We start from the raw sequence: 17,625 nt of genomic DNA, 5'->3' as shown, positions 1-17,625 counted from the left end.
GACGCGTCAAATAAAACTATTTTGTTATCTATGCACAAAATGAAACCAAATTTGACAGATATACGCAATGTTTTATGAAAACTTCAGATGTGCTTTTATTTTCAGCTAGCCTTTGCAGCTGTTGAGGGGTTACAATTAACACCTTCGTAAAGCCATGCATCTCTGAGGTGTTATGTTATTAAGAAGATATTGAACAAGTTTTCATGCCAGCATTGTTACAAAGCCCAATTCGGTGTAATAAAGCTATTAGCTTTCTTTTTAAATGCCAGGTACTCAAGAAAATAAAAGTTAAACATCAACATACGTATTTACTCGATGTTGTTTCTTGCAATAATAACGTTGAAAATTACTGCACGTATACATATAAAAATCGAGAGCTCTACTGCACTCCTTAACGTGCCAGGAATCAAGCGCAAAAGACGTTCTACTGTCATTTGTTACGAAATGCCGAAGCGATGAGAGATAACAATTGCACAGAACATGAAAGTCAGAAGAAGAACCATGAAGCTTACGCCATCGTTTATCGCCTTGTCTGCTTTTTTTTTATATTGGGTAGAGAAAAGAGACATTTCTAGGAGCAGAAGCACTGATCTCTCGTCTTCCCAGTGATACATAGTCATACTAAGTTATACTAAGATTATACATGTGTTTTACTAAACTTTTTTATATTTAAGTTTTGACTGCATATTTAACTGTGATTTTTCGCTGAGGGAACAGAAGAGAACGCGGGATTCACAAACAAGAATAACTAAAAAAATTACTATGAAATGATCGGTTTTACTTGTAGCGCCTCCCCTTAAGTACTTCGTATTTTTTGTTCTATGTCTCTTCTCGCATTTCCAGATATCCCCATTAACCTTTTTTCCCAATTTCTGAAGAGGTTACACCTGCAGCAATAGAAACGAAGTTTCTGGTATTCCCTTTCCTCAGAGTAATTCCTTGATAGCCTTGATTTAGGACTAGGCGACAATCTACATTTTTAGTATTGTATAGCGTAGTACCTTGTTTAGAATTCAAATGAGTTTTCAACCCTTTAAATTGCTTCTGCGATTTATTATTTTTATTATTAAAATGCAACTGCCTTGCTCACTACCATTTTTGCCCTGTATGGTACATATAGAATAATTATGCAAATATGGCAGTATATGCCAGGTCACCACTGAGGAAGCGAGGAACACATTTGACAATAATGAAAAATTGAGACAGCAGCGATTGCGTACTCTAGCAGGTACGTGCCTTCCATGCTCTCGCAAAAAAACCTTGAGCTCTGGCGTCACCAGCAGTCCCCCTCACCACTTTGTTAGTCCACCTCGTAGAACCGTTTTTTCCGGCTTATGCATTTAGTCGTAGCTTCTGACGTCGGAAGAGTACGTAAAAAGTATGGGATGCACCCATGCGTCTTTTTATATGCAAGGCTTACGATTTTTGTTTTTTGTTGGTACCGATATTTTTTAAGCAGCCCAGGCACGCCGAAAATACCGTCTTGAACAAGTTTTCACGCAACTTGAGATCTGCATACACTTCCGTTGAGGCCGCAATATCGAGCTGCTGTATCCGCACTCGAATATGTCTCGCTGAGGTGGCGAGCTCGCATAGAGCGAAATCAAAAAGCGCTTTACAGAGCTCGTAGATGAAATGGAAACACAAACAGCACCCTACGGCGCTCGTCTCTGTCGTTTGTTAGGCGTCTTCTGTGCAGTCGCCGCTTCTGGCACCGTACTTAATTTATAGCACGAGCAGCTCGAGATTATTTCTGTTAGTTTACAACAGTGCGCACTCAAACACCACAACAGTTAACTTACGACTGGAGCGATTGGGGGAACAGCCACTTCCAAGGTGCCTGTGTAGGTCTGGCCTTTCTTGACGGGACACTGAATCGTTCCCTTGCAAAGGTTCTTCTCCAGGCCGATTATGGGGATTGGGACACCCCACATGTCGATCTTGCCATCCAGCTCTGCCGTTTCGCTGTCCTGGTCTGCAGCAGTTACCGCACAGGGAAAGTTTAAGATTCGACATGCATCGCCTGACCAATTGCGTCGCGGACAAAGTGAGAGGAGAGCAAAGAGCAATGCGTGTAACCCATGTTGAAAGAGCTTCATGATTCGTCGGCAGCACGTGTGCGTATGCGCAGCAACAGAAATGGGCCACAAAACACTTGCCTCCGTTTGGAGGTTTCCAAAATTTTTATAGGCCTGCCACCTAACTAGTAAATCTGGATTCAGCTGTAACACTTTCGTGTATGAAAAGGAAGGCTACCGCCTATGTCAAGTGGCCGGCTGCTCTTGAATTTCACCATCACCAACCTAACTACATCCGCTGAATCTCTGATGTTTAATTAACAGCTTACTGCACCAGTTGCGATCACCTTATGTCCCCCCCCCCCCCCCCCCATCTCTTTAGTCTCACCCTCCCGCCCGACTCTCTGCTGCCCTGCCGCGTTTGCCTTCTTCTGGAATCCACTCGGTTAACCTAATAAGAGGCCATCGGTTATCTTGCTTTTGCACCATGGTCCATAGCCATGCCCATTTATTCACTTTACGTGCCGAAGAAACGCAGTATTTTGTAGCTATTCTCTTGCCAATTAATTTTTGTCTTTGATAGATCTTTCATAGATTTTTAATATAAAAGCTGGCGGATGGCGCTGTTTGCTTAGTGGTCCATCATGACGTCACAAGTCGCAACTACCAAAGGTTGAAGAGCAAAGCAGTGCATCGGGAAATAAAACTTTATTAAAAATACGGGCTCTGGCCCGCAGTTTACGCTTATTCCCTCCAATATTATGTAAGTGAGTCGCCGTTGCTCAAGTTGGAGCTTGCTATGTCATAAAGTGTTTCGCGAAATAGCTCATGAAAGGCATTTGTTTTACACATCAAACGCCTACCATTTTGAAAGAACAATTTTACAGAGCAGCAGGCTTCTGGATATTTACGGGGGTCTCCTTTCTAAAAAGAGGCGACTGCTCTGTACTCCTTTAAATGAGTTTTCGTCAACATTTGCTTTTCTTATAAATCGAGTCGATTTATACGAAAATGTGGGAAGTAATATTAACTATTGCTGTGCTCTGATAACTCTCAAAACATTTTTTCTCGCACTAAAAGCAGCTACGGCCTTTAGTGGTCCCCTTTATTATATTGTTGCAGGCGCTGAAGTGTTTGTCACAAGAAAATAATTGCCTACGGTATCTATTTTAAAGGGAGACACGGAATGTATTGGGGAGCATTTCTGCGCGCGCGTGAGCGAAGCAAGATGGTTCTGAAAAAAAAAGTGTTCTTACCCGCAACCAGTGTGAAGTGAATCTTGACTGTTGTGCCTCGCTTGAAGACACAAGGGTCAGAATTGCATGGCTCGATTTGCGCCGAGATGATTTCAGCTTTGCTGCCTGCAAGTGGTTGTGAAGACATTTTTACAGTTTCCTCTTGTATTTACTCCACATGAACTACACACAGTTTGTGAATGGTACCGCTAACAAACATTCCGTTTCCAACCACGTTAAAGCCGCGTTTCGTTTTTGTTTTTTACCGGCATAAATTTCGTTGTGCATGTCTTAGTTGAACGACGAAATTCACTTTTCACAATGATGCGGAATGTTTGAGGCTATGAGCAGGCAAGTATTCCTTCTTAGAAAAGCGAGTAAAGAGCCAGTCACAGCGTAAGCTAATGTCTCAAGAAATGCTAGCTCGCAGGATTTCACAAAAGTAAAAAAAAAAGAACGGAAGAAGACATGGAAGGACAAGCTCCAATACCGACTGATGTTCTTGCTGAGACAAAACCTTCTATTCTGCAGCCACAAAGCCACTTCCTGAGAAAAAAAAAAGCGACGCACGTGACGAGGGAAGATATCACAACCACGAACGTCCACCGAAACTAAAGAGAAACGATAGTTCGTTGTTTTGAATGAGAATGGTGTCGTGCTCCCAGAGTTCCTTCCTGTGTTATGTGCTAGCGTTATTTATCCGGCTAGACTGACTTCCCTTTTAGCCAACAACATTTCATGCTTTAGAGCTTCGCAACTAAGCTACTGTCACTGTAGTTCTTCTTTCTGCATTGCTCACAATCGTCTGGTATTCTCATGCCCTGTAGGTTGGACTGTATTCAGACTGAAAAATTGATATTATTTCTTGGCCTGGAAGACCTCTTGCGGAAAAAAAAGCTAATGAAGCCGAACGGAACCACGCCAGAGCGACGAACCACGATTGAAAGCAACAAATATCTAACAAAATCAAGACTTTAGACGGTCCAAGCAGAATAGTTGAGGTCATTTTGCCAGACCGGACATAGACAGCATGTCCATACTTTAAGAATCTTTCCCCACTAGGTGAGCTCAGAAAATTTAGAATCTTCACCGCCTTTTGTACGCCAAACGGCCCACACTTCGAAGATGGCATGACGTCTGTGGTGAATATATTTCCAGAAAAACCGGCAGTTCCGCCTAAGGCCTTTCATGGAAGTTCGGGAGACTGTCCAGTGACAAACATGAGGCTCTACAATGTAGAATCGCACGCCTTCGCTTTAAAATGAGTACACGATTAGAGGAAAGCCACAACATTCAGTCAGTTGTGTTTCCAAGCAAACCCAACAAACTTCGACTATGCTATGCATGACGCTAACAAGTTTCGTAGTGGGTTACAAGTAACTGTGGGCATTAAGAAAAGCGCAGATGCAGCAGCGAACAGGCAATGACTTACCGCAGTCTTCGTACGTGAAGTCTCTGCTCTGGCCAAAGGCCAAGCCGAAGAGGAGGACAGTGGAAACGATGCGAATCATGATGGCTGGAAGGCGGGACTAGCAACTCTTCGACCGGGTAAGTTTGGCGTATCTGCAGTGCTGCAGTGCCTACACGACACAGACTTATGGCGGCGCTAAAGCAACCCTCGACTTAAATAGCGAAGCAAAGGAATGCGGCTGAGAACGCTCAGAGGTCAGTGTGTGCGGCAAAAGTCGTCATTAATGAGTGTGTGGATGCACTTGAAACGACTTATCGCCTTGCTGACGCGTGAAGGAAACGCCGCTTGCTGCTGCTCGAGTGCTATTGTTACGGGGCCCCGTTCAAGGCCGGCAGAGACAAAGGAAGGGAATCGAATAAACGGTGGCTCCTTATCAGTGGCGCGTTTATAGAGGTGTGCAACGAGCGGCACAGCAGGCTCCTGCATGCAAAATTTTGAACTGTCACTTCCCTTAGAAAAAAAAACGACTGCCTTTTTCTCCTATGAATTCGTCGTCACAAGAAAAATAGACCGATTTCCTTTTTTTTTCTCCATCCAGAATGACTTTTTCCAAACCTAGGAAATGCCTTGCAGTCTCGATACTGCAGAGTCTGTGCGATAACACCTCTTAGGGGCGTTATCGAAACGGTGCTACGACATCCAGACTGCATGTGGTCTGACTGTTGCGATATCTCATTCGCGCTTCTGATTCAACGTCGCGCACTGTTCACAGAGATTTGAAGATTGCTCAACGAAGCCGATAATTCTTTTTAATTTTGTGTATGGCATTTCTAGAGGAAAATTTTTTATAACGTATGCTCCAAAATTTAGGACAATTGTCTTCTATTTTTTCTTGATCCAGTTCACCAGATGTGCTCTACAAACCGCTCTCCGCCTCCCCCCCCCCCCCCCCCCCCCCCCCCCGTATTTTTATTTTTACTGGTGAGATAGCAAGCACACATCTTTCAGAATACAGGCACCAATCTTTGTTCGTTCTCCTGCCAGAGGGCGATATATGTAGGCGACCTTTTACTTCAGGCCGGCAACATTTTGATGCCTTGAAAAATGAACAGCTTGCTATACATTCCGATAACAAAAAGTGTGGTGCAATAACACTCGAGGTTCAAGGCCCATGGCCTCTAGTTTTTCTAGCGAAGAAAAAGTAGGAAACCGCGCATATGGATGTTGCCGACTGCAGGCGTGCGAACCAGGCGGGCTCTGTATGAGAAACCATAACTATTATCGACGGACTGCATGCATAAGCTCTGCACTTGTGATGCGTGGCTGGCATGGAGAAAACAACAGATAGCTTTGTTCCTCCAGGATCGCTGAAGCCGGATCCAGTCCATGCATAAACAAGGCTTGAAGGTCAAGGTCTTTTTGTTTTTTTTACCTCTTTCTTATGTCTAGTTTGCGGCTGTACTAAAAGGAGCGTCCTATTTTGCTCCCTACACATTACGCACTCATAACACAGCTGTCTCGCGCTTCTCTTCCATCTCTATACCTACAGAGTCGAAGCTGGTATTACAGGGCAATTGCCTCGAAAATCACAGTTGCCTGTAAGAAACAAAAAGCTCAAAAATTTTAGTGGACACCTTGAATACTCGCTCGAAAGTTGTCGCGACAACTTTCTTTTTTTATTATGGATGGATTCGGTCAGCTTATGCTTCCGTCAGATCATTTACCTTTTATTGGAGTTGTTGCTTACCATTAACACTAAATTATTCTGCACTCAAAAGGGTTTAGGCACCTGTTAGAATTTGAATGTCAACAAAAGAAAAAGGAACTTGACGCGGAACGAAGCTGTTTGGATGCATTTATTTGCGGACACAAACAGCAATCACATTCTTTCGCCTGTGCCGACTTCTCCAGTTTCTGTTAAGTCAACTTGTAACGTACAGCAGGATCCCCTTTGTTCGACTACAAGGCATGAGCCATGACGTCAGCGCCGGTCACGAGCATGGATACGAAGCAGTCTTGCCCGGGGCCAACCGCGCTGCGACGAATTTATAGCATCCGTGTTGGACTGAACTTGTTTGTTTGCTGCATCAAACAAAGCTACCGCGGGTCAACGTGAGTTACGTGCTTTGTGCGCTCCCGGGAGGTTGAGCCGACCGGCAGGCAGTCGGGTGCTACGCCAGCGGGGCAAGGGGGAGGGAGAGTGGCGTGCTGTGACAGTAACACTCCTTCCTGGAAGACCAGAGGGGTGCGTCTTCCTGTAGGCTCGGATTGAGCGGACGTTACGGTGCATCACCGGAAGCTAAGAGGAAACTGCGGCATCCGGTTGTCCAAACAGGGGAAGCCGAACCCCAAGCGTCATTGCATGAACACTGCGGTGGTGCGCTGCAACTCCGCTTCGGAAGCGGCACTCGTTGCAGTATGCCGCAGCAACTGCAAAAAGTCCCGACCTCCAAATTTCGACATCACTGAATGACGACCTCACTCAACCTCTGAACTCACGCCAGAGGTTGAGGTCTGGTTTGCTGACCTCACTAAAAAAATTTCGAGCCGTGGCCGACGTCAGCTAAACTTCACCTCATGACGTGAGGTTGATGTCATTTTGAGGTTAAGGACGACCTTATGAGGTTGCCACCTCTGCTCCTAAGTAGCACGAGGGGGCTGTGTTGTCTGTGCGTGCAACTTCAACTGCCAATAAAACCAGTTGATTTTTTTTTTAGCTGGGACTGGTAGTGTATAAGTGCTGCGTAAATAAAGCAGCTTGACTTTTTTTGTCTTTTGACAACTCTGCATACTAATATCGTCGCGCAAAGCAATACGTTAATGGTTGCAGTAATTAGCAGCTTCAATATGTCGTGTTATATTACGTCCGGCTTTATTGAATGCCTTAAAAAAAAACGGAATCGAAGCATGGCGACAAGGGTACTCTCATGCCGTACTCATCTCTCCGCAGCATGTTTTCTATTTGCTGCGCAGCTGGGTGATGTCGCTGTGCACCAAGGATAACAGCTATCTGCGTTCAGGCTGTGCAACAGTTTCTGTTAACAGCATATATCTGCCTACTTATCTTGCGTAGAAGCATAACCTCAACGAATTCTATCTTTTTGCACCAAAGGTTGTTCCTGTAGTGGTATTAAAGGCGCGCAGTAGATTACGTAATTTACCTTCTCTTGTTTGTTTTTTATGTGAATACTGCGGTTCACATGGACAAATGTTATCTCTATTCTGAAAGTAATAGCTGTAATCGTGTTTGAGATGTTTCGGATCTGTTATTTTCATTTATTTTCTATCAGCACCTGTGCGTCAATCGGACTTTGGGTTTAATTCTGCAGAAAATAAAAGAATCTGCATAAAAGAAATATGAAGTTGCAGCAAACAATAATTCTTTGAACAACGCAAATTACCTAATTATTCGGGTTCATAATACTTTTGGCCACGCCGTTCACTCCCATAACGTTCGCATTGGTTCATGCAATGCAAAAACTTAGTTTATTCTTTTTTACTTTTGATTGGTGACTTTTTCTGTCATGATGCATTTTATTCTCTGTCTTGGGCATGGGCAGAGATATAGTGCGAAGGGAAGGCCACCATTGGTCCACTACGGTAACGAAGTGGATTCCAAGAGAAGTTACACGTAGCAAGGCATAGAGTAACGTGCGCGGCCGAGGTTATGAAGTCAGTGGGAATAAGGCGGCCGCTGCCGGCACCAGGCAACTTAAAGTGGAGGACAGTGGGAGAGGGCTTTGTCTTGTAGTTAACCCAGTTGTACGGATGATTATCATGATTATGACGATGGCAATCTTTTCACCTCGAAGACCGCAAGATTCACCGTCCTACCGATACTACTGCCATGTATGAACTCGGGCCCTTAACAAATTATTCAGCTGGCATTGTATCTTCATGAGCTTAAGCTTGGGAATGAATGGATGAAACGTTTATGTTTGGTATCCTCCCCACCGCTTTGCTGTGCCTCGCACGAAGCTAAGCGCGAGTCATGACCTAATAACATCGGTATACCGCGCAAAATAAGCGGGAACATCTCGCCGCTTCAGTATCCACGTGGCAAGCAGCACAGAGAAGGCGACGGGAAACTCGAACCGTTCTTCAAGCCCATGTCATACAGTGCTTATGTTCGTGAATATCAAAGAAGAAAACTATATGTCCTTCTCGCCTTCTAGGTTCAAGCCTCGAAAGCGAATCAAAGTGATCATCACGACAGACTTACCGGCAAATATGGAAAACTGAACAGTGCTTTTCGAGCCTCGTTTGAAGATGCAGGGATCAGAGTCGCATGGCTCGATTCGGACAGCCAATATTTTAGCCTTGCTCCCTGCAAGTAAAATGTGAGAAAACTGTGCAGCAAATACGAAATGCATCCAAAAAAGCTTGGATGCGTTCTCAGCACAGTTAATAAACAGTCAATGCGGTATCGACGTAACATTCATAGCTTTTTGACGACACGATATTTTCTTGAGCGCCCCTTTGTCGCGAGCTCTTCTAGCATGGAAAGACCTAGCGCCTATTTTAAGACTCCCGCTTTAACAAGCGGGACACGTTAATTACGTTGTGTGCAGTTACAGCAACAAGCGCGCAATTTCAATCTATTTGCTGAAGCAGGATACGAGGCGGCGGTGTATACGTTAGGCAAAGCTCAGAAGTAATAATGAGCTATCGGCCACAGAAAGTTCAGGTGATGCTCGTTCTCAGAAATAAAAATTATTGTAGCACAGCCTAGAAGCCCAGACGCCAGATTGTGTTAACTGACGAAGCATGCACGTTCCCACACATCTGCAGACATTTCAGGTATTCAGTATGCGTGCCAGTGCCTAAATGATAAATTTCCCGCATGCCTGCGTTCTGTAAACTGTCGTGGCCCATAGCACGTCTCAGCAGAGCTAAAATCGCCAACGGAGATTGAATAATACACTGTTCCTGCTGCTTCTCTATAAATCATAAATCGAAAATGACCGGTTAAACAATCATAAACGTAAAACAAAATATTCCCTCTTTTTTGTCTGCGGTCATTAACATGATGCCAAACAACGGTCACCGGCCGCATTTCGAGCTTTCAACCTCAAGTTTTTCGCTGCATAGGGCACACTACTTCACTACTTGTGGCACACTTATGGCACAGGAAGCAATACAACTTAGCCGGAAATGCATAGTTTATTTCGCTCTGTAAAGGCTGTTTCATAGCATGTGTTTTCCAGCGCTCAGAAGGAAGTATTGCTATTTATCCCCTGGAGCCTCATTTTGTAATTTTCCGTTTTCATTTCCGTCCTTGTGGTTCTCAACTATTTCGTGTCATCCGCCGTGGTCTACAACACCCTAAAACCCTGACAATAGCACAAAGGAAAAAGAAATTAACCGTTGAAAATTGCGGCCACTGCTGGAACTGTAGCCGATTAATTCCTTCCAAGGAATGGCTGTATTATCTATAGTATGCAATTCGCAGATATTAATGCTGAAAGCGAAGCGGCGCCAGCTTCTGCAACCTCGTGATAGAAAACACGCATGCACACAGCTTCGAATCAAAGAGGCTGATAGCTGCAGTGAAAGGAAGGAACGCTGGCGTGGCTTCATATGTGCAGTTGCCTCAACCCAATGCAACGCTGTCAGGGCTGAAGCAATACACTGGCTGATAATTGACGGCTTTTACTCTCGCCTAATTATTTATCGCGCAGCTGTGCTTGTACATGAAAAGTAGGACGGGTTACCTTGTCACCCTGATTGTATTACACTAACCAATTATTGAACGAACATCTACGAAATGAGGCTTTAGGAGGTCTCACATGAACGTCAAAATGCAGATCCTACGGTGTAATCTATTGTAAGAAAACAAACTCCGTTATCAAATATGCTGTGTTTATTGAATAACCTTCTTTTAATGAAAATGAACTTGAGTTTTGTTCCTTTTTTGGTTTACAAGTGCGCTTCTACTAGGCATGAACCTTAACATTAATTACGTAAATAAAAATGTAATTAGGATGGTTGTCGTGATAAAAGAATTTCCTTTTGGGTTCACTACATGATTAATCGAGATAAAAAAAAGTGACCGTCCAACTGTATCAGGCTTTACGCTCACTTTCGATGTTGCAAAGAAAACGAAAGATTTGTTACAAAAAAAAAATTACATCCTTTGAGGCGCATATAGGCGCGCAGTGCACATCGCTTATTTTCTCTGTTTGACTACACGTAAAGCAAAGACCAATTATTCCCTTTCTGCTTAGTCTACGACAGCTTTGCTGCTATTACATACAAGATCAATGTTATATCACGGAATAACAAACGTGTAGCAAACCTTGCTCCTGATGCAAAAGCCTTGAATTGAAGACAATTTGCTGTCCGCAGAAAGTTTCTTCACATCGAAATTTGAAAACTTCGAATTCTGCTAATTTTCACGAGCCATGCGAATGAAAAGGTGTTTTGTTCTAAGCTCATCAATTTTTTCTTCAAAATTTCTCAGTATGCATGGCAAAAGTCATCTGCGCTAAGCCAGCCTGTGGCTAAGCCCTCTTTCAACTACAGGAACACATGTTTATTATGCTCAGGATGAAAAAAAAAAGCAGAAGGGAAGAAATAATGAAAAATCGGTAAATAAATATATGACTAAAACAGTATATTACGCACCTTTGCTTAAAGTTAGGAAAAAAAATGGACGCAAAATCCCGTCCACAGTCTTCAATTAAATTTCTATTAGGAGGATCTTTCGTAAAAAAAAAGAACACTAATTATCAGGATCCGTCCTTTCAGTACCCCAGTAGTAATGTGGGCAACCGGTTCTAAAGCGTGGTGCACCTAACATGTGCACCTTCTTCGAGGTTAAGCGGTTAGTATCAGGCCAGACCAAACTTGGAGAAATTTCAGTGATACATTTTGCCCAGCTCCGAAATTATATTGGAGCATGTTGATCCAGGAAACAAAAAAAAGTAACGAAAAATGCTTCTGCAACGATGTAATCTTTGTTAAACTAAATATGATTGAAATCTTGGAGCAGCTCACACTTATCTCAGACTAGTAAATGGCACCCCCCCCACCTCTTAACATCGTTTACACCACACAAGATGTCCTAAATCGCCTTTTCCCGAAAAGGCTTTAACGGCCTTGATCCCGTTCATCCTATGCTACTATATCATAAAACATGTGCTAACTCCAAAATCAGGTTGAATGCTGTAATTACAAGGCCACGGTTTTGCAAAGCCAAAACAACGCGAACGAAAAAGATGAACTTGTCTCAGTGTGATTTTTGTTCCCGTTCTTTTAAAGGACGCACATGGTAGTGTCATAAAATTTTTGTTTTTAAATTTATGACTGTGTCAAATAATGATGTCATAAAACATGGCAAACTAAGCTGTTCAAGAAACAACACTCTTTTGTAGAAAATTAGTATTCATGTTAAGAGATAAAATGCGGAATTTTTTATTTAAATATATTTTTCATCCATAAGGGCTTTCTGGCATCTTTTATGCATATTTTTTCAAATTACAAACCTTCCTACAAGTTCAACCACACCAGGGAGAAGTTTCGCACCACCGAAATGCTTTTGAAACCAATAGTTAAAACCACCAAATTTCCCCATAGGTCTCTCATGCGTTTTCACAGCTTTAGCTGAAGAGCTGTGGCCTTACAACGGCGAGTTCCCTGTTCAAAATACACTGAATTTGTCTCTGATTTAAAAATCACGAACGTAATAGATCATTAAGCGTGAAATAAAAAGCAACTGGTGGTAATTTTATTGCAAAAGTTAAAAGGCCCGATTAAAAAAAAACGCATTACCTAATATCGTCTCAAGGGACAAGATAACGTTTGATTAGACAGGTCGTTCACGTTCAGTCAATGCCAGCGGATACTTTTCTTTAATACGATGAGATTTAAATTCCTTATATGTTTATTGGTGCAGAGGTACAGCAGTTGACCTATACTGCATCCTGTTCGCTGCCACAGAAGAAATGAAAATTCATAGTAACCAGCAATTTGTCGGAAGGTTTGTAAACCTAGCTTCACAATAACAAACATTTTTCGATGTTAATATGCTAGTGCAATGGCCGTAAGTAATGAGTTGTCAGTAAATATAATGCGGGAGCTGTTCCCCGGAAAACTTCGATGGCCTCAAAGTGGTAGATTCAAAGATATTGCTTGGTACTTATCCAATTTCTGCTTTCGTGAAATACTGTGAATAAGCAGTGCAATCCTTTTGAACTTCAGACTCTGTTAATAGAAAGTATACCAGACAACTAAATGCTTACCGCAGTCCTCAAACTTGAGGTCTCTTGGCTGAGCAGAAGCCAGGCCAATCAGGAAGGCGAGAACGAGGTAGCGAATCATAGTGACAAATGACAGAGGAGTGGTCCTTGCTCTAGTGTAAGTTTTGGAGGCGCTGAACAGCAGTGTGACCTATTGTACGGCAGCAGACAAGGTTTTAAAAAACGGTAGTTGCGGATGCATATACGGGCGCTGGTGCTCACGCTCGCATTACTCAACCATTGCACGTCCACTACTGATGTCAAAAATCTCACGCCTTCAACGCCGCATGCGTTCGTGACACTCATCACATCCAGGGGGCGTGATGGAAGTTCAAGTTTACTCTATAGATATCGTAAATGAAACCCCTACAGATCTCTTTCTCAGCCAACCCTTCATATCTTCGTAATAATCACCTTCGTCGCTTATATTAATTAGCGTGCGCGTCTGCGTGCGTGTGCGTGTTCGTGTGTGTGTGCGGGGGGGGGGGGGGGGTGTGGAGGACCCTCCGCGATCTATGAATGTTAAGTCAAGAAAGACCAATTCTGCACATAAGGGCATTAGCCCATTAGCTATCGCGTCATACTATTAAGCCATTACCTAAGCGTCATAGCCTTAAAGAGCAGCCAATGTCTACCCTCCAATTGAAGAGTGAAGATCTGCTTTCACAAGTCTACTCTGTTTAAAAACTACGTTGAATCCCTGCCACTTTTTAATCATCCATGGTCTACTGCCGTTAAAACGGCCCCTTCTTGGTAGTGGCTATGACATGGTACGAAAATTGCAGAGATTGAGGATCTTCGTAATGCAAGAGGCTGGATACACAAAGAACACCTGCGGCGCGGTTTTTGTGAGATATTTTTATGTACAGAAAGTAAGGAACAACGCTTTCGCAATTTCAGAAAGTCTTTCACGTTGCCTAATGTCAGCAACAAAGCTTTTTCTTCCAGTTGATACATTTGATGCCTAGTCTACGCCCGATTCTAGATGTTCAAAATTTTGAGTGCGAATATAAAAAATAAAACATCAGCGTCACTTCGCTTTATACATTCTAGAGCTGAAAGATAACAAAAGGTAGCTTAATTTTGCTGAGCGTTAAAAATTTCACTGCTTGTATAAATCTTTACTTGCGCATAAGCTCTTCGAAAGGATGCTTAACCGTTTAACAAAAACACCCTTTCTCAGCACATCTTGTCGACAGCGCGGAATGATTTGTGCTCAATGTGAGGAAGGGTTCATTTATGGCGCGTTTAAAAAAAAAAAGCATGTACCTCACAACTACTACCACTTAAATAATATACGTGAGCTTCCCCTTTACCAGGTCGCGTGGGCAGTGAGGGCGTGAGGCCGACGGATGCGAAGGTCACCCGTGAAGCAGAGATAAACGAGATAGCAACGACGTTGTCGAACTGCAATTAAAAGCATTGTTTAGCTACTGAGCTTACTGAACCTGTGAGTGCTTATTGCTTCGCTTCGATGGTCAAAACTGATGGAAACTAAATGTTTCGAAGTAGGCATGCCAGAATAGCAGTGACAGCTGTTTTTCTGCTGCTCCAGAGGTGGGCATTCGAAGTAAAAAATCTCGACCTCACCTCAACTTAAACAAAACAAAAATTTGGCGACCGCACTCAACCTCATCCTCATTAGTTATGGTTGAAGTCTCCTGAGACGTCCTCACCGCACTTTTCTTAAGGCAACTGGCGACCTCACTCAACCTCACCTCAGCCTCAAATTTTGAGGTTGAGCTCGGCTGGTGGATCTCAGGAAAAAAAAGCAAAAGCTAAAAGCGATGAACAAGTTCTTCAGCTTAAAGGAATTCTGACAATGCTGTGAGACCGGAAAACCGAAATCATGATGGTACAATTGCGCTGACTAGTTATTACAACAGCGACACTAAGCGGTCTGTAATTATTTAATAACATGTGTACAGACACTATTGCTGTGCACGCAATAGGAGAAGCTTATAATCTGGGATCAACCTTCGGAGAGTTTAGGGCCTGCGGACAGGGGCGTCCCTTACGCGGTTACCACCAGCATCTCGGAGGGTACTTTATTCTTTAAGTTTGCTGCACTAATTGTAAGATTATCAGTGTCAATGTTCCGCATCTGCTTCGCGTATACTTGTTCGTATTGGAAGCCTCTCGCTCATTCACGCACGAACCGGCAATCGACAAACACACACCTTCTACGTTATCTACCAGAAATTGGGAGGGTAGGGGGGGGGGGGGCGGGGGTTGAGGTATCCACGATAGTCTTCTTAGACTTTTGAATAGCGCATGTAAAGGAACTGGTTGCCGATGTGCTTTCCGATTTGATGGCTGCGCAGGCGTACATCAGTATATTTCGATTTTTTAGCTCTATTCGGCATAGCGAGAGCATTCAGCGTAAATGAAAATTTTGCCACCCAGCAAACGCTCTGTTCAGTCCTCTGCATGCTGCCTTCTAAAACAAGCTGCGACTCTTGTACACCAACAGAGGCGCGTTGTATTTATGTCTATGTAGCAGCGAGCGACTTCCTTTATTAATGCGAAAGCACTAGATGGCTCACTTTCAAGGTCATACCTTCAAGAAACAGCACTGTGTGAGGTCACGAGCCGACGAGTCATGTGATGAAGATAATGACGTCGCATCACTAATTAATGCTAATTAATAAACACTGATCGGCATGCCTAACCAATGCTTATTAATTTAATTAGGTAACACTAAGACTAATTAGTATTAGTGATGACTGCATATGAGTGTGACTTAATACCAGGTCCCGTGACAGCGATGGAACATGACGTCACACCTAGTCACAGGACAATGTAATGTCACATCATACCAGGTACCCACCCACCCCCACTTCAAGGTCCATATGGATCCCACATTACTAAACATGCGCGCATGACGCATTACGCAGAGCGCCCACAGCTCGGTCAAAATTAATGACATTCGGATTGTCCAGGAGGTAAAAGCGCCAGTTCACATGTGTCAAATACTGCAACGATCATGCAATGACACATGCCGTTGAACCTCGAGGCGATGGCGATGATAATTACGATGATAATATTGTATACTTATGAGCCCGGGAACTCGATATACCACTACCAAATTCAAGGTTTCGAGAATATTGATTAAATTTTGCACGTTACCAGCAACCGAAGACAGTAATTTTGTGGGAAAACAGCAATAATTGCAGCTAATAATTAAGGATTATGATGTGTATGCTCTTTGGAGGTCAAGACCCTGCCCCGTTTCTGCCACTTCTCTGCAGGTGGTGATAGTAATGGTTTCAAAATCTTGGGAGTTCTCTGATGACTCTGTGTGATCTCGCGCCACTCTGCAGGAGCGTGCAGAACTACTTTTTCGAACGCTGTGCTGACTATTGAAACCGCACGGTCCAAAACAGCTGGCCTAGAGTGGGTAGCGTGAACAGCTCTCTCTGTCAAAAGCATCACGGACGGCTCTCCGGTAAAACTTCGCCGCAGCGAAATATTTCTGCAGCTTACCCCCCCCCCCCCCCCCCCCGGTCCCCCAAACCGGGACAAAAAAGAAAACGCCTAAATACTATACGCCTAATGAGAATTCTGGGTACGATTTCGTGAACCTAAGACCAGCTACTTTGAGTCAATCACTTGTTTTCCTTCAAAACTGAACTAATCAATGGCACGCACGCATCCTTGAAGTATTTTATCCGCGAGCACAGCGCGAGCATTCTGCGAAGGCGTTTAAAGTGAACGATGGGTCTCTGCAAAATAGTTAAATTAAATATAACGGTGTGAGCTGTGCCTGGTTGTCAGCAAGACATGCAGCTAACTGAACTGGTCCCATACGAGAAAAGAAGAAGAAAACAGAAAATGATTACAAACTTAGAAACAAACGTCGCACACTAAAAACAGAAGGTAACAACAGTGTGCCCCATTAAACGTCATGTTAGAAGGTTTGAAACATCGACTCAGCAACACTGCGGCAGCACTTAATCAGTTCTTTTCACTTATCTTCATTAAAAAAGAAGGTAGAGGAATGAGCTACCACATCATCTTATATATTATTTATAGTTTTCCATATTTTACCGCTATAACACCGCTGTGCTGGCACGCTCGCCCCGGGCTGCGTTGTTCCGGCTTAATATGTGAATTTTCGAGAGGGAGCAAGTAAACGGAGACCCGAGAGAGGTTATTTGGATTAATATAAATGCGAAGATATATGCATTCACTTGCATATCGGGATTGGAGCATACAGAAGTAGTGCCGAATTCGAAAGGGGAAGACACCAAAAACTTCGACGCTGATATACAGGTTTTTCTGGATTCCTTCTTTTTTCATCGAAACAGCATGTGTCCTTGTTAGGAACCACCGGAATCACATTCTCACGCCTGTGCCGACTGCACCAGTTCCTGTTAAGTCACCATGTAATGTACATACAACAGGATCCCCTTTATTTGACTGCAAGGAAAGAGCCGTGATGTCGACGGCGGCAACAAGCATGAATACGAAGAAGTATCGCTCTGGGGCATCCGGGCTGCGACGAATTTATAGCATACCTGTTTGAGTGGACTTATTTGTTTGTGGCATCAGACAAAGCTGCCACGCGTCGACGCGAGTTACGTGCTTAGCACTCCCGGGAGTTTGGGCCGACCGGGACGCTGCTACGGCTGCTATCCGGAGGAAGCGGGAGTGGCGAGGTGTGACAGTAACACCCCTTCCGGGAAGACCAGAGGGGTGCGTCTTCTTGTAGGCTCGGA

At 43.7% G+C, this 17,625-nt stretch overlaps 1 protein-coding gene and 1 pseudogene across 2 annotated transcripts in view; both read right to left on the bottom strand.

The window, feature by feature from the left end:
* Positions 1-4,986, bottom strand: part of LOC144120932 (mite group 2 allergen-like Ixo r 2) — a 5,784-nt gene extending 798 nt beyond the window's left edge. Inside the window, exons 1-3 of the mRNA XM_077653753.1 lie at positions 4,686-4,986; positions 3,275-3,379; positions 1,803-1,975 (exon numbers count right to left, since the gene is read on the bottom strand). Of these exons, the coding sequence (XP_077509879.1) occupies positions 1,803-1,975; positions 3,275-3,379; positions 4,686-4,764 (357 nt within the window). The 5' untranslated portion in view covers positions 4,765-4,986. The remainder of the gene's footprint in view (positions 1-1,802; positions 1,976-3,274; positions 3,380-4,685) is intronic.
* Positions 4,987-7,964: 2,978 nt separating this feature from the next.
* Positions 7,965-13,034, bottom strand: LOC144119608 (mite group 2 allergen-like Ixo r 2 pseudogene; annotated as a pseudogene). The gene is made up of 3 exons (XR_013312397.1): positions 12,908-13,034; positions 8,887-8,991; positions 7,965-7,987 (listed from the first exon to the last, which is right to left on the bottom strand). The product of XR_013312397.1 is annotated as a mite group 2 allergen-like Ixo r 2 pseudogene (transcript).
* Between the last annotated feature and the right edge of the window lie 4,591 nt (positions 13,035-17,625).

This window comes from Amblyomma americanum, chromosome 2 (assembly GCF_052857255.1).
Source record: "Amblyomma americanum isolate KBUSLIRL-KWMA chromosome 2, ASM5285725v1, whole genome shotgun sequence".
In the NCBI taxonomy this organism is placed as follows: domain Eukaryota; kingdom Metazoa; phylum Arthropoda; class Arachnida; order Ixodida; family Ixodidae; genus Amblyomma; species Amblyomma americanum.
The sequence above is the reverse complement of the archived record's forward strand: the minus strand, read 5'-3'. Positions and strand labels throughout refer to the sequence as shown.